Below are 27,268 nucleotides of genomic sequence, written 5' to 3' on the forward strand. Positions count from 1 at the left end.
CTCTACCAGTGGCTTCTGCAAGTGTATAAATGGCGTGCTGTGTAAGGCAGCAAGGTGTTGGGAGGGAGGTCCTGGCTCCATCTGCAGCCATGAGATTTGTAGAAAGCGGTCAGGTGCGGGGGAGGGGGGCTGGGATCTGGGTTGGGGTTGGGGTTGGGGTGGGCAGGGATCAGGCCACAATTACTTGGGTCTGAGCCGCCAGTAATAATGTCTGAAATTTGGGATGCTGGGGACGCTTTTAAACCTACTCGCTCAGCAGAAGCCTGAGGCTGGGCAGTTAAAATCACTCTGGCTCTTATTGGCCAAAAGCCTTCATGATCGCAAAATCTGCAATTTTAACCTGCTCTCCTGAGCAGGCAGCAAGGACAGGCGCCCGAAGCCAACAGGGTCCTTCCTTACATATGCATGATGATATCATTGAGACCCGACTGTGTGTAACTCGGGCCTGAGCGGGGAATCCACCTGGAGTTAAAATCGGGGCCGGACCCCCTCCTCTTTTTATTTTGAACCAAAAGCAGGCACTCTAGACTTCCCTCTTTCTTTAGATATTTGTTCATTGATCGGTGTTGATTGTTTTCTCTTTCAGATGATCATTCTCGGGTCAGACTGCAGCCATTGGAAGGAGACGCAAATTCTGATTACATTAATGCAAACTATGTGGAAGTAAGTAACTGAATTACTCAATAGAAACTTGAATGAGGCTTTCATTGTGTGTTTTTTTTTTAGCCGATTATGGGTCAGTGTGAGTGAATAGAGAATCCTTTTGGTACCAGCTGCCAGTATCAAAATACTTTCAGCTCAGAGATAGATTAAAGCTCCTTCTACTCTGTCCTAACAAATTGGCAATCTCTGAACATCATGTCTTACTATGCTAGCATGACATTTGCATTTCCCGCACCAATCATTCTGCGAATTCACAAAGTGAGCCTGTCAGTTTAATGCTGATTATGGGCAGTTTTGTTCAGTGAGCTTGTGCCCATTAGGAACTAACTGTCGCACATTCATGTTCACTTCTAACTGGCAAAGAATGGATACTTACATCCCTTTAGTCTGAGCTGGACTGAATTATTATGCCGTAGGGGGTGCTTTTAGGGTTATGGTTGAGCCGCATGGGGCAAAGAATACCTGTGATTACCTTGTGTATTTGTGAAGATTTCCGGTCCACTATTGCTCATGAAATCCTAACCACTTACTAAAAGAAGACAGCTGTTTCCCATGGCTGAAGGGTTGATAACCAGAGGGCACAGATTTAAGGTAATTGACAAAAGAACCAGAGGCGACATGAGGGGAAACTTTTTTACGCAACAAGGATTTGGCCTGCGCAGCCTGATAGGGTGGTGGAAACCGATTCAATTGTAGCCTTCAAAGGGGAATTGGATAAATGCTTGAAGGAGAAAAAATTGTACGGATATGGGGACGAGCAGGGGAGTGGGACTAACTGATTGCTCTTCGGAAAAGCCGGCACAGACTCAATGGGCCAAATAGTCCCCTTCTGTGCTGTATCATTCCATGATTCTATTATTCTATAATGAAATATTTACAAATATAAGTCACATTCTGAGCAAAGGAATTCTTACCCATAGTAGATGGGCCTTTATTTTGCATTTCATCCATAGAATACCTACTCTGGGAGTGCTTCAAGCTGATAGTGGGTTAAAAGCATGGAAACATTTCATTCCACAGCAATGACATCTCTTAACCTAACTTCATAGAATCATAGAAATTTACAGCATGGAAGGAGGCCATTTGGACCATCGTGTCCGTGCCAGCCGACAAAAAGCTATCCAGTCTAATCCCACTTTCCAGCTCTTGGTCCGTAGTCTTGTAGCTTACAGCACTTCAAGTGCATATTCAATTACTTGTCAAATGTGGTGAGGGTTTCTGCCTCTACAACAGCCTATCTTTCCTCAGAGTTAAAATTCTCCAGTCCTGCCAACCTTCTCACAAATCTCCTCTGTACCCTCTCTCGTGCAATCCTGTAATGTGGTGACCAGAACTGCACGCTGTACTCTAGCTTGTGGCCTAACTAGTGTTTTATACAGTTCAAGCACAACTCCCCTGCTCTTGTATTCTGTGCCTCGGCTAATAAAGGCAAATATTCCATAAGCCTTCTTAACCACCTTATCTATCTGTCCTGCTTCCTTCAGGGGTCTGTGGACATGCACTCTAAGGTCCCTTTGTTCCTCTACACTTCTCAGTGTCCAAACATTTATTGTGTATTGCCTTGCCTTGTTAGCCCTCACCAAATGCATTACCGCATTATCAACCACACAGCCAATTTTTGTATCATCTGAAACTTCTTAATCATATCCCCTACATTCAAGTCTAAATCATTGATATATACCACAAAAAACAAAGGACCTAGTACTGAGCCCTGCAGAACCCCACTGGAAACAGCCTTCCAATCACAAAGACACCCATCAACCATTACCCTCTGCTTCCCATCTCTGAGCCAATTTTGAATCCAACTTGCCTCTTAGCCTTGGCTCTGATGGGCTTTTACTTTCGCGACCAGTCTGTCATGTGGCACAATATCAAAAGCCTTACTAGGATCCATATACATTACATCAAACGCACTACCCTCATCCTTGTTACCTCCTCAAAAAATTCAATCAAGTTAGTCAGACATGGCCTTAATAAATCCATGCTGACTGTCCTTGATTAATCTGTGTCTTTCTAAATGAAGATTTATCCTGTCCATCAGAATTTTTCCAACAATTGTTCCACCACCGAGGTTGGCTGACTGGCCTGTAATTACTCGGTCTATCCTTTTCTCCCTTTTCAAACAAGGGTACAATGTGAGCAATCGTCCAGTCTTCTGGCACCACACCTGTAGCCAGAGAGGATTGGAAAATGATGGTCAGAATCTCTGCTATTTCTTTCTTTGCTTCTCTTCGCAGCCTGGGATACATTTCATCCAGGTTTGGGGATTCATCCACTTTCAAAGCTGCTCAACCCCTTAATACTTCCTCGCTCACTATGTTTATTCCATCTAATATTTCACACTCCTCCTCCCTGATGCAATGTCTGCATCGCCCCTCTCTTTAGCAAAAACAGACGCAAAGTATTCATTAAGAACCATATCTATATCTTCCACCTCCACACACAGGTTACCTTTACGGTCTCAATAGGCCCTACTCTTAGCTCTATATAGTACAGAGTTGTTTATTTAAATAATTAATGTTTTATCTGGAAAGAATTGTGTGAGGGTTCCAGCCATTTTCCCTTGCTGTTCTGATGACAGTTATTTTATTCATTCACTGGATGTGGGCATCAGTGCCAAGGCCAGCATTTATTGCCCATCCCTAATTGTCCTCGACAAGGTGGTAGTGAGCCATCTTCATGAATACAACTGAGTGGCTCGCTAGGCCATTTCAGAGGGCAGTTAAGAGTCAACCACATTGCTGTGGGTCTGGAGTCACATATAGGCCAGACCCAGTAAGGACAGCAAATTTCCTTCCCTACAGGACATTAGTGAACCAGATGGGTTTTTACGACAATCCGGTAGTTTCATTTCAGTCAACATTACTGTACGAGCTTTATATTCCAGATTTATTTTTAATTGAAATTAAATTCCCCAGCTGTCATGGTGGGATTTGAACTCATGTCTCCAGATCATTAGTCCAGGCCTCTGCATTACTAATCTAGTAACATAACCACAATGTTACTGTACACGTTCTGTTAATAAGAACATAAGAAATAGGAACGGGAGTAGGCCATACGGTCCCTCGAGCCTGCTCCGACATTCAATAAGATCATGGCTGATCTGATCATGGACTCAGCCCCACTTCCCCGCCCGCTCCCCATAACCCCATATCCCCTTATCGTTTAAGAAACTGTCTATTTCTGTCTTAAATTTATTCAATGTTCCAGCTTCCACAGCTCTCTGAGGCAGTGAACTACACAGATTTACAACCCTCTGAGAGAAGAAATTCCACCTCATCTCTGTTTTAAATGGGCAGCTCCTTATTCTAAGATCATGCCCTCTAGTTCTAGTCTCCCCCATCAGTGGAAACATTCTCTCGACATCCACCTTGTCAAGCCCCCTCATAATCTTATACGTTGCGATAAGATCACCTCATTCTTCTGAATTCCAATGAGTAGAGGCCCAACCTACTCAACCTTTCCTCATAAGTCAACCCCCTCATCCCTGGAATCAATCTAGTGAACCTTCTCTGAACTGCCTCCAAAGCAACTATATCCTTTCTTAATATGGAAACCAAAACTGCACACAGTATTCCAGGTGTGGCCTCACCAATACCTTACATAGCTGTAGCAAGACTTCCCTGCTTTTATACTCCATCCCCTTTGCAATAAAGGCCAAGATACCATTGGCCTTCCTGATCACTTGCTGTACCTGCATACTATCCTTTTATATTTCTTGCAGAAGTACCCCCAGGTCCCGCTGTACTGTGGCACTTTGCAATCTTTCTCCATTTAAATAATAACTTGTTCTTTGATTTTTTTCTGCCAAAGTGCATGACCTCACACTTTCCAACATTATACTCCATCTGCCAAATTTTTGCCCACTCACTTAGCCTGTATGTCCTTTTGCAGATTCTTTGTGTCCTCCTCACACATTGCTTTTCCTCCCATCTTTGTATTGTCAGCAAACTTGGCTATGTTAAACTCAGTCCCTTCTTCCAAGTCGTTAATGTAGATTGTAAATAGTTGGGGTCCCAGCACTGATTCCTGCGGCACCCCACTAGTTATTGATTGCCAACCAGAGAATGAACCATTTATCCCGACTCTCTGTTTTCTGTTAGTTAGCCAATCCTCTATCCATGTTAATATATTACCCCCAACCCCGTGAACTTTTATCCTATGCAGCAAACTTTTATGTGGCACCTTGTCAAATGCCTTCTGGAAGTCCAAATACACCACATCCACTGGTTCCCCTTTATCCACCCTGTTCGTTACATCCTCAAAGAACTCCAGCAAATTTGTCAAACATGACTTCCCCTTCATAAATCCATGCTGACTCTGCCTGGTCGAATTTTGCTTTTCCAAATGTCCTGCTTCTTTAATAATGGACTCCAACATTTTCCCAATCACAGATGTTAGGCTAACTGGTCTATAGTTTCCTGCTTTTTGTCTGCTTACTTTTTAAAATAGGGGCGTTACATTTGCAGTTTTCCAATTTGTTGGGACCTCCCCAGAATCCAGGGAATTTTGGTAAATTACAACCAATGCATCCACAATCCCTGCCGCTACTTCTCTTAAGACCCTAGGATGCAAGCCATCAGGTCCAGGGGATTTATCTGCCTTTAGTCCCATTATCTTACTGAGTATCACCTCCTTAGTGATTGTGATTGTGTTAAGTTCCTCCCCTCTATAGCCCATTGACTATCCACTGTCGGAATATTGTTAGTGTCCTCTACTGTAAAGACTGATACAAAATATTTGTTCAGAGTTTCTGCCATCTCCAAGTTCCCATCACTAATTCCCTGGTCTCGTCTTCTAAGGAACCAACATTTACTTTAGTCATACTTTTCCTTTTTATATACCTATAGAAATTCTTGCTATCAGTTTTTATATTTTGTGCTAGTTTACTTTCATAGTCTATCTTCCCTTTCTTAATCATTTTTTTAGTCGTTTAAAAAAGATAGTTATTGTACTCATGATTGCTATGGGTTTCCATAGATCTGAATGGCCTTACATTTTTGTCGTTTATAAAAATAAACCAGACCCAAGAGCTACTAAGCGGTAAAGAATTTGAAGTTTTCCGGTTTGATTTCCAGTCTGTGTGGAATTGGAAAGTCTCAGTCGGCGCTGTAGTCACAAAAGCTGGAAATGTGAAATAGAAACAGAAAATACTGGAAATAATCAGCAGGGCAGGCAGCATCTGTGGAGAGAGGAAGAAAGTTGGCCCCGATTTTAACTCAGGCCTGAGTTAAAATCACAGTCGGGTCTCAATGATGCCACCACATGCTGATGTAAGAAGGACCCTGTTGGCTCCGGGCGCCTGTCATTGCTGCCTGCTCAGGCGAGCGGGTTAAAATTGCAGATGCTGCGATCGTGGCAGCTTTCCGATAAGCAAGAGCCAAGGCGATTTTAACTGCCGATCCGCCAGGTTTCTGCTGAACGAGTAAGGTTAAAATCAACCCAATTTCAGGTTGATGACCTTCCGTCAGAACTCGAAAAAGTTAGAGATGTAACAGTTCTAAACCTATGTCTCGGAAAAAAAAGACCCTAATTATAAATGCAAGGATTATGGACTATAATCTGTAAGACACCTGTAAAATTCCCACAGCCACATGTCATCAAAACAGAATTTGGCGTATTCAATCGCTGTATTTAAAAGGAACAATAGAAAAATAGAAATGAATTTAAAAAAATGATGGAGATATATATATCAGATCAAAACAGAAAATGCTGTAAAATGTGTAACAGCTCGACCAGGATCTGGAAGAGTAAAGATAGGTTAGCATTTTGGGTGGGATCAAGCCTGATGAAGGGTCACAACCAGAAAACTAACCTATCTTTCAGATATCGATCAACCTTTAGTGAAGTCCCAGCACTTTCTTTTTTTTATTTAAAATAATAAACTGGGTTAATAATTTTTGAATTAGTTTAGTATTTAAAGAGAGCTCCTTATGCTGACACTAAACAGAATTCTAATACAGGTAGTATATTTAGAAACAATCTACTTTAAAAAAAATTCTTTGTTACTCTAATGATTCCCCACTCCCCCATACATTTCCATTCACACAACCTGCATGCTAATAAGATTTGTGTTTTCTATAGTATCTGATTTTCAGCCAGCTGAATAAACTAAAAATAGGTAAAAATGATTTTTTTTTATACTATGGAAGAGTAGATACAGAGAATGTTTCCACTTGTGGGGAAGAGTATAACTAGAGGCCATCAATATTACGATAGTCACCAAGAAATCAAATAGGGAATTCAGAAAAAACTTCTTTACCCAAAGAGTGATGAGAATGTGGAACTCACTACCACAGGGAGTGGTTGAAGCCAATAGTATAGATGCATTTAAGGGGAGGCTAGATAAGTATATGAGGGAGTAGAGGGTTATGATGACAGAGTTAGATGAGGAAAGAGACGGGAGGAGGCTTGAGTGGAGCATAATCGTTGGCATGGACTGGTTGGGCTGATGGCCGGTTTCTGTGCCGTATACCCTGTGTAATCCTATGCAGTTCTATGTAGTTGCCTTGCATGTTTTCATTTGGTACAGAAGCAGTATCACAATCTTCAGTAGTTAATTGTTTCAATTATTTGACCCTCTTTAGACCACTTTACTAAACTAGGACAAATCAAAGCTCTCTTGAGGGGAATTTTCTATTTCTGTATTATGTCGCTCAAGGATTTTAATGTTTTATTTATCTCTTTTCAGGGCTATCACAGACCAAATCATTATATCGCCACACAAGGTAAGCAAGTGTATAGACCTCTTTAAGGGATGTATCTTCCACCATTTGCTAATATTAGTTTTTTTTTTAAGTCAGTGTAAGTATAATGCAGGTTTTCCTGTTTTATCATTATGCTGGCTTTTCACCAGCATTAATGAACAGAGGAATATATATCATGATATTCACTTGTGTTATGTTCATAGTACAGAAGGCCTTCAAGTCAGGTGGGGTTCTTTTAAAGCCTAGACTCCCACTGCTCTGACTTCCTACCCCTACCCCATTTACTTTGTGGGACATTTGTGGGTTGCAACAGACAAAGAACTGATCATGTGTTGGCTTGTGTCTGAGCGGCTGTTTGAAAGTTGTGATTTATGGCTTTTTTTACTGTCTTCTCTGCACCGCTGTCTCTTTCCTAACAGCTATGGCTGATTCATACAGGCTGCCGAAAAGCCAATGGAGTGAGATCTCAGTCTGCACACAGTCAGATAATAAGACATTTACTTTGCTGCCTCCCAAGTGCCAGGGAAAACCAACTTTTCCAACCGGCTTCTGTGTCCCGAAAGGTAACATAGGAACAGGAGTAGGCCATTAACCCCATCGAGCCTGTTCCACCATTCAAATAGATCATGACTGATCTGCAAGGAAGGTAGTGCAGGGGTCCACTGTGGTCATCCCCCTGCAAAACAGATACATTGCTTTGGGTACTGTTGGGGGGGATGACTCATCAGGGGAGGGCAGCAGCAGCCAAGTTCATGGCACCGTGGCTGGCTCTGTTGCACAGGAGGGCAGGAAAAAGAGTGGGAGAACGATAGTGATAGGGGATTCAATTGTAAGGGGAATAGATAGGCGTTTCTGCGGCCGCAACCGAGACTCCGATGGTATGTTGCCTCCCTGGTGCAAGGGTCAAGGATGTCGAGAAGTGGGTGCAGGACTTCTAAAAAGGGAGGGAGAACAGCCAGTTGTTGTGGTACAGATTGGTACCAACGACACAGGTAAAAAACGGGATGAGATCCTACGAAACGAATTTAAGGAGCTAGGAGCTAAATTAAAAAGTAGGACCTCAAAAGTAGTAATCTCGGGATTTCTACCAGCGCCACGTGCTAGTCAGAGTAGGAATCGCAGGATAGCGCAGATGAATACGTGGCTTGAGCAGTGGTGCAGCAGGGAGGGATTCAAATTCCTGGGGCATTGGAACCGGTTCTGGGGGAGGTGGGACCAGTACAAACCGGACGGTCTGCACCTGGGCAGGACCGGAACCAATGTCCTAGGGGGAGTGTTTGTTAGTGCTGTTGGGGAGGAGTTAAACTAATAAGGCAGGGGGATGGGAACCAATGCAGGGAGACAGAGGGAAACAAAAAGGAGACAAAATTAAAAGACAGAAAGGAGATGAGGAAAAGTGGAGGGCAGAGAAACACAAGGCAAAGAACAAAAAGGACCACTTTACAGCAAAATTCTAAAAGGAAAAAGGGTGTTAAAAAACAAGCCTGAAGGCTTTGTGTCTTAATGCAAGGAGTATCTGTAATAAGGTGGATGAATTAACTGTGCAAATGATGTGATTGGGATTACAGAGACGTGGCTCCAGGATGATCAGGGCTGGGAACTCAACATCCAGGGGTATTCAACATTCAGGAAGGATAGAATAAAAAGAAAAGGAGGTGGGGTAGCATTGCTGGTTAAGGAGGAGATTAATGCAATAGTTAGGAAGGACATTAGCTTGGATGATGTGGAATCTATATTGGTAGAGCTGCAGAACACCAAAGGGCAAAAAACGTTAGTGGGAGTTGTGTACAGACCTCCAAACAGTAGTAGTGATGTTGGGGAGGGCATCAAACATGAAATTAGGGGTGCGTGCAATAAAGGTGCAGCAGTTATAATGGGTGACTTTAATATGCACATAGATTGGGCTTACCAAACTGGAAGCAATACAGTGGAGGAGGATTTCCTGGAGTGCATAAGGGATGGTTTTCTCGACCAATATGTCAAGGAACCAACCAGGGGGGAGGCCATCTTAGACTGGGTGTTGTGTAATGAGAGAGGATTAATAGCAATCTCGTTGTGCGAGGCCCCTTGGGGAAGAGTGACCATAATATGGTGAAATTCTGCATTAGGATGGAGAATGAAACAGTTAATTCAGAGACCATGGTCCAGAACTTAAAGAAGGGTAACTTTGAAGGTATGAGGCGTGAATTGGCTAGGATAGATTGGCGAATGATACTTAAGGGGTTGACTATGGATAGGCAATGGCAGACATTTAGAGACCGCATGGATGAACTACAACAATTGTACATTCCTGTCTGGCGTAAAAATAAAAAAGGGAAGGTGGCTCAACCGTGGCTATCAAGGGAAATCAGGGATAGTATTAAAGCCAAGGAAGTGGCATACAAATTGGCCAGAAATAGCAGCGAACCCGGGGACTGGGAGAAATTTAGAACTCAGCAGAGGAGGACAAAGGGTTTGATTAGGGCAGGGAAAATGGAGTACGAGAAGAAGCTTGCAGGAAACATTAAGACGGATTGCAAAAGTTTCGATAGATATGTAAAGAGAAAAAGGTTAGTAAAGACAAACATAGGTCCCCTGCAGTTAGAATCAGGGGAAGTCATAACGGGGAACAAAGAAATGGCGGACCAATTGAACAAGTACTTTGGTTCGGTATTCACTAAGGAGGACACAACAACCTTCCGGATATAAAAGGGGTCAGAGGGTCTAGTAAGGAGGAGGAACTGAGGGAAATCCTTATTAGTCAGGAAATTGTGTTGGGGAAATTGATGGGATTGAAGGCCGATAAATCCCCAGGGCCTGATGGACTGCATCCCAGAGTACTTAAGGAGGTGGCCTTGGAAATAGCGGATGCATTGACAGTCATTTTCCAACATTCCATTGACTCTGGATCAGTTCCTATGGAGTGGAGGGTAGCCAATGTAACCCCACTTTTTAAAAAAGGAGGGAGAGAGAAAACAGGGAATTATAGACCGGTCAGCCTGACATCGGTGGTGGGTAAAGTGATGGAATCTATTATTAAGGATGTCAGCAGCGCATTTGGAAAGAGGTGACAAGATAGGTCCAAGTCAGCATGGATTTGTGAAAGGGAAATCATGCTTGACAAATCTTCTGGAATTTTTTGAGGATGTTTCCAGTAGAGTGGACAAGGGAGAACCAGTTGATGTGGTATATTTGGACTTTCAGAAGGCTTTGAACAAAGTCACACACAAGAGATTAACGTGCAAAGTTAAAGCACATGGGATTGGGGGAGTGTGCTAACATGGATTGAGAACTGGTTGTCAGACAGGAAGCAAAGAGTAGGAGTAAATGGGGACTTTTCAGAATGGCAGGCAGTGACTAGTGGGGTACCGCAAGATTCTGTGCTGGGGCCCCAGCTGTTTACACTGTACATTAATGATTTAGACGAGGGGATTAAATGTAGTATCTCCAAATTTGCGGATGACACTAAGTTGGGTGGCAGTGTGAGCTGCGAGGAGGATGCTATGAGGCTGCAGAGCGACTTGGATAGGTTAAGTTAGTGGGCAAATGCATGGCAGATGAAGTATAATGTGGATAAATGTGAGGTTATCCACGTTGGTGGTAAAAACAGAGAGACAGACTATTATCTGAATGGTGACAGATTAGGAAAAGGGGAGGTGCAACGAGACCTGGGTGTCATGGTACATCAGTCATTGAAGGTTGGCATGCAGGTACAGCAGGCGGTTAAGAAAGCAAATGGCATATTGGCCTTCATAGCGAGAGGATTTGAGTACAGGGGCAGGGAGGTGTTGCTGCAGTTGTACAGGGCCTTGGTGAGGCCACACCTGGAGTATTGTGTACAGTTTTGGTCTCCTAACTTGAGGAAGGACATTCTTGCTATTGAGGGAGTGCAGCGAAGGTTCACCAGACTGATTCCCAGGATGGCGGGACTGACCTGTCAAGAAAGACAGATCAACTGGGCTTGTATTCACTGGAGTTCAGAAGAATGAGAGGGGATCTCATAGAAACGTTTAAAATTCTGATGAGTTTAGACAGGTTAGATGCAGGAAGAATGTTCCCAATGTTGGGGAAGTCCAGAACCAGGGGTGACAGTCGAAGGATAAGGGGTAAGCCATTTAGGACCGAGATGAGGAGAAACTTCTTCACCCAGAGAGTGGTGAACCTGTGGAATTCTCTACCCCAGAAAGTTGTTGAGGCCAATTCACTAAATATATTCAAAAAGGAGTTTGATGAAGTCCTTACTACTAGGGGGATCAAGGGGTATGGTGAGAAAGCAGGAATGGGGTACTGAAGTTGCATGTTCAGCCATGAACTCATTGAATGGCGGTGCAGGCTAGAAGGGCCGAATGGCCTACTCCTGCACCTATTTTCTATGTTTCTATGTATCTTAAATCCATCTGCCCACCTTAATTCCATAACCCTTAATACTCTTGCCTAAAAAAAATATATCAAGCTTGGTTTTGAAATTTTCAATGGACCTAATCATGACAGCTTTTTCGGGGAGAAAGTCCCAGATTGCCACTATCCTTTGTGCGAAGAGGTGCTTCCTGACATCACCTCTGCGGGTCAAAATCCATCCTCCTGCTGAGGCCTGTTACCGCTGGAAAACGACGGCCACGCGGCGGTGTCGAATGGCCGCTGATTATTTTGTCGCATGGCCGTCGCTCACGAAATTCACCTCGGAGGTTTTCCTGGCGGCCCCCACTTCCGCCCCGCTGCTGCCGAGCCCTCCTTAGTGCATCATCGAAGCATGCACCGCCAATCTCCCGACTGCAAGCAAAATTTACCTGGAAAAACCTTCGGCCCGCCGCGCGGTGCCCCCGACAGTTATTTCTGTCGGTGCACTGTGTTCGCAGTGTGTGTAAAATGGTGATGCAGCCGCCATTAAAGGGGAGGGCGCACTGCCACGGAGGACACCTCCTTTGTTTTTGTCGGCTGACTGCCATGTCGGCCCGACAATTATGCACCCGGGTTCGACCGGGCCGCCAGCAGGCATCCTGGCACCCCCACATGCGTGTCAAGCCGCTGGCCCGGCCCAAACCGTCCCTGGTGGCCCAGTGGACTGAACTAAACTAATCACAGCGGCCCTCCCCTTTTAAGTGAAGGGGAGAGCCGTGGTGATGCGCCAGCCTGATGACATTATCATGATGATTGATGGGCAGACACCCCGCCCACCCCCACTTCAGCTCCCAGTTTGACGGACACATAAGAGCGGTAGCGAGGCGGAGAGGTTTAGGCAGGGAATTCCAGAGCTTGGGGCCTCGGCAACAGAAAGCAAGGCCACCAGTGGTTGAGCGATTATAATCAAGGATGCTCAAAAGGGCAGAATTAAGAGAACCGCAGATATCTTGGGGGTTGTGGGACTGGAGGAGATTACAGAGATAGGGAGGGACGAGGCCATGGAGGGATTTGAAAACAAGGATGAGAATTTTTAAATTGAGGCGTTGCTTAACCGGGAGCCAATGTAGGTCAGCGAGACAGGGGTGATGGGTGATCAGGACTTGGTGCGAGTTAGGATACGGGCAGCCGAGTTTTGGATGATCTCAACTATATGTAAGGTAGAACATGGGATGCCAGCCAGGAGTGCATTGAAATAGTCAAGTCAAAGGAATACAAGCCTAGTCTATGCAACCTATCCTCTTAATTTAACCCTTTTAGTGCTTGTATCATTATAGAGAATCTGCACTCTTCCAACTTCAATACCCCCGTTATATCGTTCCTGAGGTGCAGTGTCTAGAACTAAACATAGCATTCTAAACCGGGTCCAATCAGAATTTATATAACTGTCACATAACTTCCATCACTTTGTATTCCATCTCCCTTCATTAGCCCTTTAAATTCTTTTTTGTATCTATCCACTAGCTTTTAGTGATTTCTGTACCTGGACTCCTAAATCTCTCTGCTCCTCTGCAGTTCCTAGCTTCTCACCATTTAGAAAATAGTCTGATCTATCTTTCTTCGGCCCAAAGTGGATGATCTCACATTTGTTTGAGAGCATTGCCACTAAGCTTCGGGCTAACCCTTTGACAGGGGCGTATGTCAAATGTACCATTCAGAATTACTGAGTCCTCTTTATCCTGACAGTGGCCAGGGAGGGGGGTGAAGTCAGTGCTGGGCTGGATGGAATCGGACAAGAAGCTACAGGAGAAGTGGGCGCAGGAGCCAATGACATCTTTGAGAACCATAGTGAGGAAAGGGAAGTTGGAAGTGGGACATTAGTGGAGAGAACAAATTGGTCTAAGGTGTTTTGGTTGACGATGGAGTAATAGAAACATAGCAACATAGAAAATAATTGCAGGAGTAGGACATTCAGCCCTTCGAGCCTGCACCACCATTCAATATGATCATGGCTGATCATACATTTCAGTACCCCATTCCTGCTTTCTCTCAATACCCCTTGATCCCTTTAGCCGTAAGGGCCACATCTTACTCCCTTTTGAATATATCTAACGAACTGGCCTCAACAACTTTCTGTGGTACAGAATTCCACATGCTTACAATTCTCAGAGTGAAGAAGTTTCTCCTCATCCCGATCCTAAATGGCTTACCCCTTATCCTTTAGATTGTGACCCCGATTCTGGACTTCCGCAACATCGGGAACATTCTTCCTGCATCTAACCTGTCCAGTACCGTCAGAATTTTATATGTTTCTATGAGATCCCCTCTCATTCTTCTAAATTCCATTGAATATAAGCCTAGTCGATCCAGTCTTTCTTCATATGTCAGTCCTGCCATCCCGGGAATCAGTCTAGTGAACCTTCGCTGCATGTCCTCAATAGCAAAAAGGTCCGTCCTCAGATTAAGAGACCAAAACTGTACACAATATTCAAGGTGTGGCCTCACCAAGGCCCTGTACAACTGTAGTAAGTACTCCCTGTTTCTATACTCAAATCCTCTTGCTATGAAGGCCAACATACCATTTGCCTTCTTCACCGCCTGCTGTACCTGTATGCCAACTTTCAAAGACTGATGTACCATGACATCCAGGTCTCGTTGCACCTCCCCTTTTCCTAATCTGTCACCATTCAGATAATAATCTGCTTTCCTGTTTTTACCACCAAAGTGGTTAACCTCACATTTATCTACATTATACTGCTTCTGCCATGTATTTGCTCACTCACCTAACCTGTCGAAGTCACCCTGCAGCCTCTTGGCATCCTCCTCACAGCTCACACTGCCACCCGCTTCGTGACATCTGCAAACTTGGAGATATTACATTCAATTCCTTCATCTAATTCATTAATGTATATTGTAATTGGCTGGGGTCCCAACACTGAACCCTACGGTACCCCACTAGTCACTGCCTGCCATTCTGAAAAGGACCCGTTTATTCCTACTCTTTGCTTCCTGTCTGCCAACCAGTTCGCAATCCACGTCAGTACCTTACCCCCAATACCATGTGCTTTAATTTTGCACACTAATCTCTTGTGTGGGACCTTATCAAAAGCCTTTTGAAAGTCTAAATACACCACATCCACTGGCTCCCCCTTGTCCACTCTACTAGTTGTATCCTCAAAAAATTCGAGAAGATTTGTCAAGCATTTTTTCCCTTTCATATCTGATCCGGTCACTGCTTTCCAAATGCGCTATTATTACATCTTTAATAATTGATTGCAACATTTTCACCACCGCTGATGTCAGGCTAACCGGTCTATAATTCCCTGTTTTCTCTCTCCTTTTTTAAAAAGTGGGGTTACATTAACTACCCTCCAATCCATAGGAACTGATCTAGAGTCTATAGAATGTTGGAAAATGATCACCAATGCATCCACTATTTCTAGGGCCACTTCTTTACTCTGGGATGCAGACTATCAGGCCCTGGGGATTTATCGGCCTTCAATCCCATCAATTTCCATAACACAATTTGCTGACTAATAAGAATTTCCTTTAGTTTCTCCTTCTCGCTAGACCTTTGGTCCCCTAGTATTTCCGGAAGGTTATTTGTGTCTTCCTTAGTGAAGACAGAACCAAAGTATTTGTTCAATGGTTTTGAAAGGGAAAGCTACGGGTACGGTTAAAAAGAGAACCATTGACGATGTCAACTAGTACGCGTGCCAGGAAGTGTGTGGGGAGGAGATTGAGTGTGGAAAGGAGAGAGTTGCAGAAAGACATGGGTTCAGGGCAAGAAAGGCTGGGAGACGGAAGGTGGTTGGATACTGGGAGCTGGAGGAGGGGGCGGAAGTGGCAGAGACAACTGCGCGAATGGTCTCAATCTGAGAGACGAAAGTGTGAACTCCTCACATTTGGTGTTTGAAGTGAGGATGATGGGATGGGGGAGAGTGGTGTAGGGAGCCAGTTGGTAAAAAGCTGCATAGGCTGGTTCCCTACCCTCCAGGATGATCATGCAGTAAGAGGTGGTTTTGGCCGAGGCACAATAATGCTTGACGTGTTCCAGACAGTTCTGACAATTGATGACTGAGTCGTGTGCGAGATATACTCAGATGTACGCCCCACTGACATATAGGAACGGAAATGGGGAGTGACATAAGTGGGAGGCAATGATCAATACAGAACTGTAATCTAGTAAAAGTCACCAAACTCATGGAGGACAGAAAAATGGAGAGAAAATAACAACACCAAGGTGGAACGACCTGCACTATATTGTGTGTAACTTTTGTTGTGCTCAGCAATCGATGGAAAACTGTCAGAATATCAGGCACAGCATCACTCTGTCATAACTCTGCGTCCAACCATAGTATCACACTGTATTCAATCTAAGTCCGGTCACAGTGGTCACTCTGTAATAAATGTCAATCCATCCATAGGGCTAGAAATTTCGTAGTGCACCATTTGGGGCGATAACTTTTATGGGAGCGCAAAAGTATCAGCGGGCGCGAAAGATTTGATTCTGCCGTGAACATCCACTTTAGCGCTCCAAGAGGGAAGTGAAGTGTTAAATCAAGCGCTACCCTTAGAGCGCTAAAGGGAGTGAGAGGGATGGTAGTGGCAGATCGCTGAGCAATGTTCCATGCAGCGATGCCGGTTTTACAAGGCTCCTTCCCTCCCTTAAAAGGAAGGGCCCATGCTGCATTCATTGAAGCCTAAGGCTGTGTCTCTTGGGCGATGGCACCTGTCATACGCACATAGCAGCCCCAAGCACTCTGAGAGTGCAGGTCTGAAGCAAAAGCAAAATGCAACACACTGGGGACATAATAACATTTTGCCCTATCTGACTACCACTGTCTTTACTTAGCGCTCCCCAAACGGCCGGCCGAGGTGACAACGCCTCCTGCAGCTACCGTTGTTGACGCCCGGCGATGCTGCAGAGGGCCGGAGCGAATATTGCATCTGGGGCGGTGATGGGACGCTGCACACCAGATGCCGTCATGATCTCCGGGGCGCAAGAGATCGAGGTATTAAGTTTTAGCGCCAGCACAAACCCGCCAGGGAAGTTAGCAGGCATTGGTGATTTTGCCACGCCCGGTCGGTAACCATTTAGCGCCCCGGAGGTACTGACAGGACATGCAAACTGTCATGTATCTCACACTACTGTATATACATGATTGTGACCAGAGATGACCTGTAACCACAAGCTAACCTTACCACCAGGGGTGCACTTGCAGGAGACACTGGATACCTGTCCCAGACAGGTAGATAAGGACAGGTCTCAGGCAAGTTTGGCATTCGAGAGCTGTGTAATAAAGGTGCAGGTCCTGAGTGACCTTGATTTCAGTATGTGCCTCGTGTGAATGTGTACTGCAGGGACAGGACTTTACAGTGGCGACGAGTTACGGGATTACAGAATCCACAGAATGGCGAACAACGGCTCAGATGAAAAATACAATGCTGGAGATAATTGGGAGGCCTTTATAGAAAGGCTCCGGCAAAGCTTTGTAACCAAAGACTGGTTAGACGACGACAAGGCAGACAAGAGAAGAGCCCATCTCTTGACCAGCTGTGGCTCGAAAACATACGCTTTAATGAAGGACCTGCTGCACCCGAGAAACCAGCAAGCAAATCATTTGAAGAGTTGAGCACACTGGTAAGAGACCACCTGAAGCCAGCGAGCCGACACATGGCCAGACACAGGTTCTACAACTACAGATGCTGTGTGGGCCAGAGCATACCCGACTTCGTGGCGGAACTTTGGAGGTTGGCTAGCTTATGTGAGTTCTCCGATGAACTAAGGAGAGAAGTACTGAGAGACTTTTTTATTGAAGGAATAGGCCATGCAGGCATATTCCGAAAGCTCATAGAAACCAAGAACTTGACCCTAGAGGCAGCAGCACTGATTGCACAGACATTCTTGGCAGGAGAAGAAGAAACGAGGTTGATCTACACTGCGGGTACGACAACTAACAAGGGGTTCACAGCGTGAAACAAGCTGCTACCCCCACACACAGACAAAGGCAGGAGAGCAGGCCCTCAACAGCAGGCAGTGGCGCCAGAAGCCATCAAGGGCCACATGAATGGCCGTTCACACCTCATCAACCCACAATGCGAGCAATCAACTACAAACTGAGAGAAGCTCAAGAGAGATCATCCAGACGCAGCTCATTCTTTAGAAACAATGGAAGCGGTCTGTGCTGGAGATGTGGGGGAAGGCACTCATCAAGGGGGTGTTGATTCCAGCATGCTGTTTGCAGAAACTGCGAATATACAGGGCATCTGGCCCGCATGTGCAGAAAAACGGCAGCTCGGCTGGTATACGAATCGGAAGGGTCGGAAAGCGGACCAGAAGACGGTGGGGACAGTGCCCGGGACACCGAGGTACAGCGGGTCAACACGATCAATGGCCGCTGCTCTTACAACAAGATGCCTCCAATAATGATGAGGATCCTACTCAACGGGATACCCGTCAACATGGAGCTGGATACGGGAGCGAGTCAATCTCGCATGAGCGCTCAACAATTTGAACAGCTGTGGCCGCACAAAAGAGACAGACCAAAACTCACAAGGGTCGACACCAAACTAAGGACCTATACCAAAGAAATCGTCCCAGTCCTCGGCACCGCCATGCTCTCTGTCACACACAAAGTGACAGTGAACCGACTTCCCCTGTGGATTGTCCCCGGAGATCTCCCAGCATTGCTGGGGAGAAGCTGGCTGGCAAAACTAAACTGGAAATGGGATGATGCTCATGTCATGTCGTCAGAGGAACGGACCTCCTGCTCAGCAGTTCGAAGTCGATTTGAACATCTCTTTCAGCCAGGTGTAGGCACCTTCAAAGGGGCTAAAGTCAAAATCTACATCACATAGATGTTAGACCGGTCCATCACAAGGCTAGAGCTGTGCCCTATGTGATGAGGGAAAAGATTGAACATGAACTGGACAGGCTTCTGTGGGAAGGCATTATCTCACCCATGGAATTTAGCGACTGGGCAAGTCCCATTGTCCCAGTCATGAAGCCCGATGGATCCGTACGAATCTGTGGGGACCAGAAATCTACCATAAACAGAGTCTCTCTACAGGACCAATACCCGCTGCCCAGATCGGAGGAACTATTTGCCACATTGGCTGGAGGAAAACTTTTCTCAAAACTAGATCTCACATCTGCATATATGACGCAAGAATTGACCAATGAGTCCAAGCTACTCCCCACCATCAACACACATCGAGGACTTTTCATGTACAATTGATGCCCATTCGGCATCAGGTCGGCAGCTGCTATATTCCAGCGCAACATGGAGAGTCTGCTCAAGTCCATCCCGGGGACGGTTGTATTTCAAGACGATATACTTATCACGGGCAGGGACACCGACTCCCATCTCTGCAATTTGGAGGAAGTACTAAAGCGGTTGGATCGGGTAGGCCTAAGAGTTAAGAAATCCAAATGCCTGTTTCTCGCGCCCGAGGTTGAATTTTTGTGCAGAAGGATTGCCGCTGATGGAATCCGCCCAACAGAGTGCAAAACCGAAGCAATTCGCCTGGCACCCACGCCCCGGAATGTCTCAGAACTGCACGCCTTTCTCGGGCTACTCAATTACTTTGGGAGCTTTATGCAGAACTTAAGCACGCTGCTGGAGCCTCTCCACGTGCTACTCAGAAAGGGGTGCGATTGGTTTTGGGGGGACGCCCAGGAACGCGCCTTCAATAATGCACTCAACCTTCTGTGTTCCAACAGTGTTTTGGGTTTCTTTGATCCAGGTAAAAAGCTAGTTCTTACATGTGATGAGTCAGCGTACAGGGTTGGGTGCATTTTACAACATGTCAATGGTGCGGGTAAATTACACCCCATAGCTTATGCCTCCAGGTCACTTACACGGGCGGAGCTCGGGTACAAAATGGTGGAGAAGGAGGCGCTCGCGTGCGTATACGGTGTCAAAAAGATGCACCAATACCTTTTCGGGGCCAAGTTCACGTTAAAAACCGACCACAAGCCCCTCACGTCCCTACTATCCGAAAGCAAGGCAATAAACGCCAACGCCTCGGCGCGCATTCAACGGTGGGCACTCATGCTGGCGTCTTACCATAAGGCACAGACAGTCACAGACAACTGTGCCGACGCACTTAGCAGGCTACCCCTGGCGACCACGGAAGCGTCCGACGAACAGGACTGTGAGATAGTCATGGCAATTAATGCCTTTGAGTCCACAGGTTCGCCCATGACGGCTCGCCAAATCAGAGCCTGGATGACCAGCGACCCCACGTTATCCTTGTAAAAAGATGTGTCTTAACTGGTGACTAGGCAGAGGCTCGCGATGCCTGCCCCGAGGAGATCAAACCTTTCCATAGGCGCATGCATGAGCTGTCACTACAAGCAGACTGCCTGATGTGGGGCAGCCGAATAGTTATGCCTCTGCGAGGCAGAGAGGCATTTGTCCAGGAGCTCCACCGCGAGCACCCAGGGATCGTTCACATGAAGGCCACAGCCAGATCCCACGTCTGGTGGCCTGGCATTGACGCGGACTTGGAGCTCTGCGTCTGACGGTGCACCATTTGTGCCCAACTCAGTAATGCCCCCAGGGAGGCCCCCCTGAGCTCATGGTCCTGGCCCACCAAACCGTGGTCGCGGGTGCACGTAGACTATGCGGGCGCATTCATGGGCAAAATGTTCCTCATAGTTGTAGATGCCTTTTCTAAGTGGATCGAACGCACCATTTTAAACTCGAGCACCACCTCCACCACTGTGGAGAGCCTTGGAACCATGTTCGCAACGCACGGCATTCCTGACATATTGGTCAGTGATAATGGTCCGTGCTTCACCAGCGCAGAATTCAAAGATTTTATAAGTGACCACAGCATAAATCACGTTAAGACGGCACCATTCAAACCGGCCTCCAACGGCCGGGTGGAGCGAGCAGTGCAGATCATTAAACAAGGCATGCTCAAAATCCAAGGTCCCACGCTGCAGGGCCGCCTGTCGCGACTGCTGCTGGCATACAGATCACGTCCGCATTCATTAACTGGAGTTCCCCCCGCGCAACTATTAATGAAATGGACCTAAAGACAAGGCTCTCACTAATCCTCCCAGACATGCATGAAATCGTTGAGCCAAAGCGCCGTAAGCTAACCGAGTACCATGACCGAAATTCGAGGGGGAGGTGGAATGAGATAGAATATAAGAACATAAGAACATAAGAATTAGGAACAGGAGTAGGCCATCTAGCCCCTCGAGCCTGCTCCGCCATTCAACAAATCATGGCTGATCTGGCCGTGGACTCAGCTCCACTTACCCGCCCGCTCCCCGTAACCCTTAATTCCCTTATTGGTTAAAAATCTATCTATCTGTGACTTGAATACATTCAATGAGCTCGCCTCAACTGCTTCCTTGGGCAGAGAATTCCACAGATTCACAACCCTCTGGGAGAAGAAATTCCTTCTCAACTCAGTTTTAAATTGTCTCCCCCGTATTTTGAGGCTGTGCCCCCTAGTTCTAGTCTCCCCGACCAGTGGAAATAACCTCTCCGCCTCTATCTTGTCTATCCCTTTCATTATTTTAAATGTTTCTATAAGATCACCCCTCATCCTTCTGAGCTCCAATGAGTAAAGACCCAGTCTACTCAATCTATCATCATAAGGTAACCCCCTCATAGGGGACAAAGTGTTTGTGCTAAACTATGGCAGGGTTCCCAAATGGTTTGCAGAGACTGTAACAGTAACAGGCAAGGAAACAGGCTACTGGTGGTACAAATGGACAATGGCCAAACCTACCGGAGGCATGTAGACCAAGTCAAAAGTAGATTTACCAACAACACTGCTGAACCAGAGGCAGACTACAATGTGGAACTAACACCACACCTGGTGGACAGACAGAGGGAACAACCTGAGGAAAGGGCAATCCCAACAGACAGCCCAGGCGACACACCAACAATCATACTGAACGAAACAGACAGCCCAGGCGAGATACCAGCAATCACCCCGAAAGAACAACAGGCACCAAGGCAAACAACTGAACCACAACTAAGATGCTCCACGCGAGAGCGTATAGACCACCTGAGAGACTGAACCTATAAAGACAATAAGACCTTGGGGGAGGGTGATGTCATGTATCTCACACTACTGTACATAACTGTATCTTACCATGCTATACATGACTGTAACCAGAGATGACCTGTAACCACAAGCTTACCTTACCACCAGGGGTGCACTTGCAGGAGACACTGGATACCTGTCCCAGACAGGTATATAAGGACAGTTCTCAGGCAAGTGTGGCATTCGAGAGCTGTGTAATAAAGGTGCAGGTCCTGAGTGACCTTGACTTCAGTATGTGCCTCATGTGAATCTATGCTGCAGGGACAGGACTTTACACAAACCAGGCCAATTTTTTCCCCCATAGTGTCACTCTAATAAATCCAACTTCAACCACAGCATTACTCTGGACTAAATCACAGTTCAGCCATAGTGCCATTCTGTAATAAATCCGAGTTGAATCATAGCATCAGTGCGATAAATCTAAGTCCAGCATTAATGTCTCGCTTTATAAATCAGAGTTCATGCGTAGTATCCCTCTATAATAAATCCAAGTCCAGTCGCAGTGTTACTCCGTAAATAAATCTGACAGAGTGATGCTGCGACACTAATAAATGTGAGCGCTGCCGCAGTGCATTAAATCGAAGCGTTGTCTCAACGCCATTCTGTAATGAATCTGACTCCAGGATTCAACATATTTCTTCACTTGCAGCATTCAAGGATGGTATAATGTATTTGCTTTGTGGGTTCCTTGTTTAAGAATTCATAGCAACACATTGCTATATTGCTATTAAGAACTAGTTGGTTTATTAACAAAGGTTTAACAATCACACTACACATTATCAGCTCATCCACTCAGCTCACAACTGGATAACCGAGACCCAACTGGCTGGAGTTTTATGGAGTCTTGTGAACATCATGTGACTGTCTCAGCCACTAACAATGCGATAGCTCTACAACAATTTTAAATATAACTTTAAATCAAGTCCCCCCTTTTGTAAGGGTCAACAGCTCTACAACTATTTTTTAAAACCATAAATCAAGTACTCCCTTATTAACAGGGGGCACTAAAATCGACAAATAAACAAATTAACTTTTTACCATAACTTAAATCAATTGAAAATTTGGTTGCCGGGGGTGATGATGCACTCCAGTCAGTCCGGCGCCCACCTCTCGAGGAAGGTCGCGAGCGTACCGGTGGACACCGCATGCTCCATCTCCAGGACACCCTGGCTCGGATGTACCCTGTAACAGATCCACAACTATTTTAATTGTATCAATAATCAAGTGCCCTCTGATTAAAGAGGGGACACACTCCAAAAACTTTTCAAGTGCCCCCTTGTTTTTTTTTTGAGGGTACTAGAAACACAAATTGTGCAAATAGATGTTAACAAATATGATGTGATTGGGATTACGGAGACGTGGCTCCAGGATGATCAGGGCTGGGAACTCAACATCCAGGGGTATTCAACATTCAGGAAAGATAGAATAAAAGGAAAAGGAGGTGGGGTAGCATTGCTGGTTAAGGAGGAAATTAAGGCAATAGTTAAGAAGGACATTAGCTTGGATGATGTGGAATCTATATGGGTAGAGCTGCAGAATACCAAAGGGCAAAAAACGTTAGTGGGAGTTGTGTACAGACCTCCAAACAGTAGTAGTGATGTTGGGGAGGGCATCAAACATGAAATTAGGGGTGCATGCAATAAAGGTGCAGCAGTTATAATGGGTGACTTTAATATGCACATAGATTGGGTTAACCAAACTGCAAGCAATACGGTGGAGGAGGATTTCCTGGAGTGCATAAGGGATGGTTTTTCAGACCAATATGTCGAGGAACCAACTAGGGGGGAGGCCATCTTAGACTGGGTGTTGTGTAATGAGAGAGGATTAATTAGCAATCTCGTTGTGCGAGGCCCCTTGGGGAAGAGTGACCATAATATGGTGGAATTCTGCATTAGGATGGAGAATGAAACAGTTAATTCAGAGACCATGGTCCAGAACTTAAAGAAGGGTAACTTTGAAGGTATGAGGCGTGAATTGGCTAGGATAGATTGGCGAATGATACTGAAGGGGTTGACTGTGAATGGGCAATGGCAGACATTTAGAGACCGCATGGATGAACTATAACAATTGTACATTCCTGTCTGGCGTAAAAATAAAAAAGGGAAGGTGGCTCAACTGTGGCTATCAAGGGAAATCAGGGATAGTATTAAAGCCAAGGAAGTGGCATACAAATTGGCCAGAAATAGCAGCGAACCCGGGGACTGGGAGAAATTTAGAACTCAGCAGAGGAGGACAAAGGGTTTGATTAGGGCAGGGAAAATGGAGTATGAGAAGAAGCTTGCAGGGAACATTAAGACGGATTGCAAAAGTTTCTATAGATATGTAAAGAGAAAAAGGTTAGTAAAGACAAACGTAGGTCCCCTGCAGTCAGAATCAGGGGAAGTCATAACGGGGAACAAAGAAATGGCGGACCAATTGAACAAGTACTTTGGTTCGGTATTCACTGAGGAGGACACAAACAACCTTCCGGATATAAAAGGGGTCGGAGGGTCTAGTAAGGAGGAGGAACTGAGGGAAATCCTTATTAGTCGGGAAATTGTGTTGGGGAAATTGATGGGATTGAAGGCCGATAAATCCCCAGGGCCTGATGGACTGCATCCCAGAGTACTTAAGGAGGTGGCCTTGGAAATAGTGGATGCATTGACAGTCATTTTCCAACATTCCATTGACTCTGGATCAGTTCCTATGGAGTGGAGGGTAGCCAATGTAACCCCACTTTTTAAAAAAGGAGGGAGAGAGATAACAGGGAATTATAGACCGGTCAGCCTGACATCGGTAGTGGGTAAAATGATGGAATCAATTATTAAGGATGTCATAGCAGTGCATTTGGAAAGAGGTGATATGATAGGTCCAAGTCAGCATGGATTTGTGAAAGGGAAATCATGCTTGACAAATCTTCTGGAATTTTTTGAGGATGTTTCCAGTAGAGTGGACAAGGGAGAACCAGTTGATGTGGTATATTTGGACTTTCAGAAGGTTTTCGACAAGGTCCCACACAAGAGATTAATGTGCAAAGTTAAAGCACATGGGATTGTGGGTAGTGTGCTGACATGGATTGAGAACTGGTTGTCAGACAGGAAGCAAAGAGTAGGAGTAAATGGGTACTTTTCAGAATGGCAGGCAGTGACTAGTGGGGTACCGCAAGGTTCTGTGCTGGGGCCCCAACTGTTTACACTGTACATTAATGATTTAGACGAGGGGATTAAATGTAGTATCTCCAAATTTGCGGATGACACTAAGTTGGGTGGCAGTGTGAGCTGCGAGGAGGATGCTATGAGGCTGCAGAGCGACTTGGATAGGTTAGGTAAGTGGGCAAATGCATGGCAGATGAAGTATAATGTGGATAAATGTGAGGTTATCCACTTTGGTGGTAAAAACAGAGAGACAGACTATTATCTGAATGGTGACAGATTAGGAAAAGGGGGGGTGCAAAGAGACGTGGGTGTCATACATCAGTCATTGAAGGTTGGCATGCAGGTACAGCAGGCGGTTAAGAAAGCAAATGGCATGTTGGCCTTCATAGCGAGGGGATTTGAGTACAGGGGCAGGGAGGTGTTGCTACAGTTGTACAGGGCCTTGGTGAGGCCACACCTGGAGTATTGTATACAGTTTTGGTCTCCTAACCTGAGGAAGGACATTCTTGCTATTGAGGGAGTGCAGCGAAGGTTCACCAGACTGATTCCCGGGATGGCGGGACTGACCTATCAAGAAAGACTGGATCAACTGGGCTTGTATTCACTGGAGTTCAGAAGAATGAGAGGGGACCTCATAGAAACGTTTAAAATTCTGACGGGGTTAGACAGGTTAGATGCAGGAATAATGTTCCCAATGTTGGGGAAGTCCAGAACCAGGGGACACAGTCTAAGGATAAGGGGTAAGCCATTTAGGACCGAGATGCGGAGGAATTTCTTCACCCAGAGAGTGGTGAACCTGTGGAATTCTCTACCACAGAAAGTTGTTGAGGCCAATTCACTAAATATATTCAAAAAGGAGTTAGATGAAGTCCTTACTACTAGGGGGATCAAGGGGTATGGTGAGAAAGCAGGAATTGGGTACTGAAGTTGCATGTTCAGCCATGAACTCATTGAATGGCGGTGCAGGCTAGAAGGGCCGAATGGCCTACTCCTGCACCTATTTTTCTATGTTTCTATGTTCTAAATTATACAAGTGCCCCCTGGCTAAAAGCAGGGGGCGCGGGGAGGGGGGACACTAAAACCGACAACTTAAGCAAATTAAACTTTCGACGTTAAAATCAAATTAAAATTTGGTTGCCGGTTGTGATGATACACTCCAGTCCCTCCGGCTCCCACCTCTCGCTGAAGGCTACGAGCGTACCGGTGGATTGCTCCATCTCCAGGGACACCCTGGCTCGGATGTACCTGTAACAGCTCGACACCTATTTTGTTGTAAACTAATAATCAAGCGACCCCTGATTAAAGGGGGCGGGGGCACACTCCAAAAACTTTTCAAGTGCCCCCTTGTTTTGTAACAGCTCTACGACTATTTTAAGTTGTGAACAATTAAATCAAGTGCCCCTAAAGTGAAGAGAGCTGGTTTGAGTGAATTGCTGTTTAACACCTGCTTACTCCAAAAGAACGCTAACTCCTTCAAGCCGGAAATAAACCAGCAAATTAAGGATGAACTACAAACCTGTGAGCATACTCACAGGTGCAGACAGTACAGGTGGAACTAAAAAAAAACCTGTGAATGCCGAAAATGAAAGTTGAAAAAACTGGTAATGCGCAGCAGGTCACTCAGCAGGTGTAAGAGGAGAGGAGAATCAATGTTTCTTTGGGACCCTACATGACCTGCTGTGTATTTATTTTTCCCTTGTACTGCAACATTTTTCTTTTTTGTATTTCAAATTCCTAGTTGACAGCATGCACTTTGAGATTCCTGTAACATAAAAGGTCACAAAAATATGAAGCGAAGTATAATGACAAAAACAACATGGTCACAACATCAGTGTCTGAATTACAAGACTAAAGTGACAGCCCTGCTGGCATTGATAGTTATTCAAACCGCAGCTTACATTAATTTGTTACCCTCGTTGACAAATGCCATTTGAAACAAGTGTGCAGAATTTCCCTGGAGTTAAACTCAATGACACTTAATTGTTTTGGAATTCTCGTCGAGTTCGTTTTAACACAAAGTGTTGATGCTCAAACGTAAATGGAGGCAGCTGAAATTGGCAAATGTAATCAGCTGCAATAGACTTGCAATCTGGTTTTAATAGACTGGGGAGTTACCTAATTACCTGTTCATTAGTGTGTTGCCATTTCCGCGGTGTGCTAGGATTTATTAAGGCTCCTGTGGGTTGCCTTTCTGCCGAGTGCTGGATAGCAAAGCCACGGCAAAGTGAAATTGTAATTTAATCTGTGACCAAGATGTTTTTTTTCTGTTGGGAACAAGATACATTAACATGGTATTTGCACCTCTGATCCACACGATACTGACAATGTAATCATTTTATTAAACCTGCATCTTTGGAACACACAGGAGAT

The 27,268-nt window shown here is 45.4% G+C and overlaps 1 protein-coding gene across 8 annotated transcripts in view; it reads left to right on the top strand.

The window, feature by feature from the left end:
- Positions 1–27,268, top strand: part of LOC139277433 (receptor-type tyrosine-protein phosphatase mu-like) — a 1,220,924-nt gene that overhangs the window by 1,083,172 nt on the left and 110,484 nt on the right. For all 8 annotated transcript variants that reach the window (XM_070895883.1, XM_070895900.1, XM_070895892.1 and 5 more), the window contains 2 exons: positions 587–663; positions 7,355–7,391. In XM_070895883.1, the coding sequence (XP_070751984.1) occupies positions 587–663; positions 7,355–7,391 (114 nt within the window). The remainder of the gene's footprint in view (positions 1–586; positions 664–7,354; positions 7,392–27,268) is intronic.

Source organism: Pristiophorus japonicus, chromosome 1, assembly GCF_044704955.1.
Source record: "Pristiophorus japonicus isolate sPriJap1 chromosome 1, sPriJap1.hap1, whole genome shotgun sequence".
Taxonomy (NCBI): Eukaryota; Metazoa; Chordata; class Chondrichthyes; family Pristiophoridae; genus Pristiophorus; species Pristiophorus japonicus.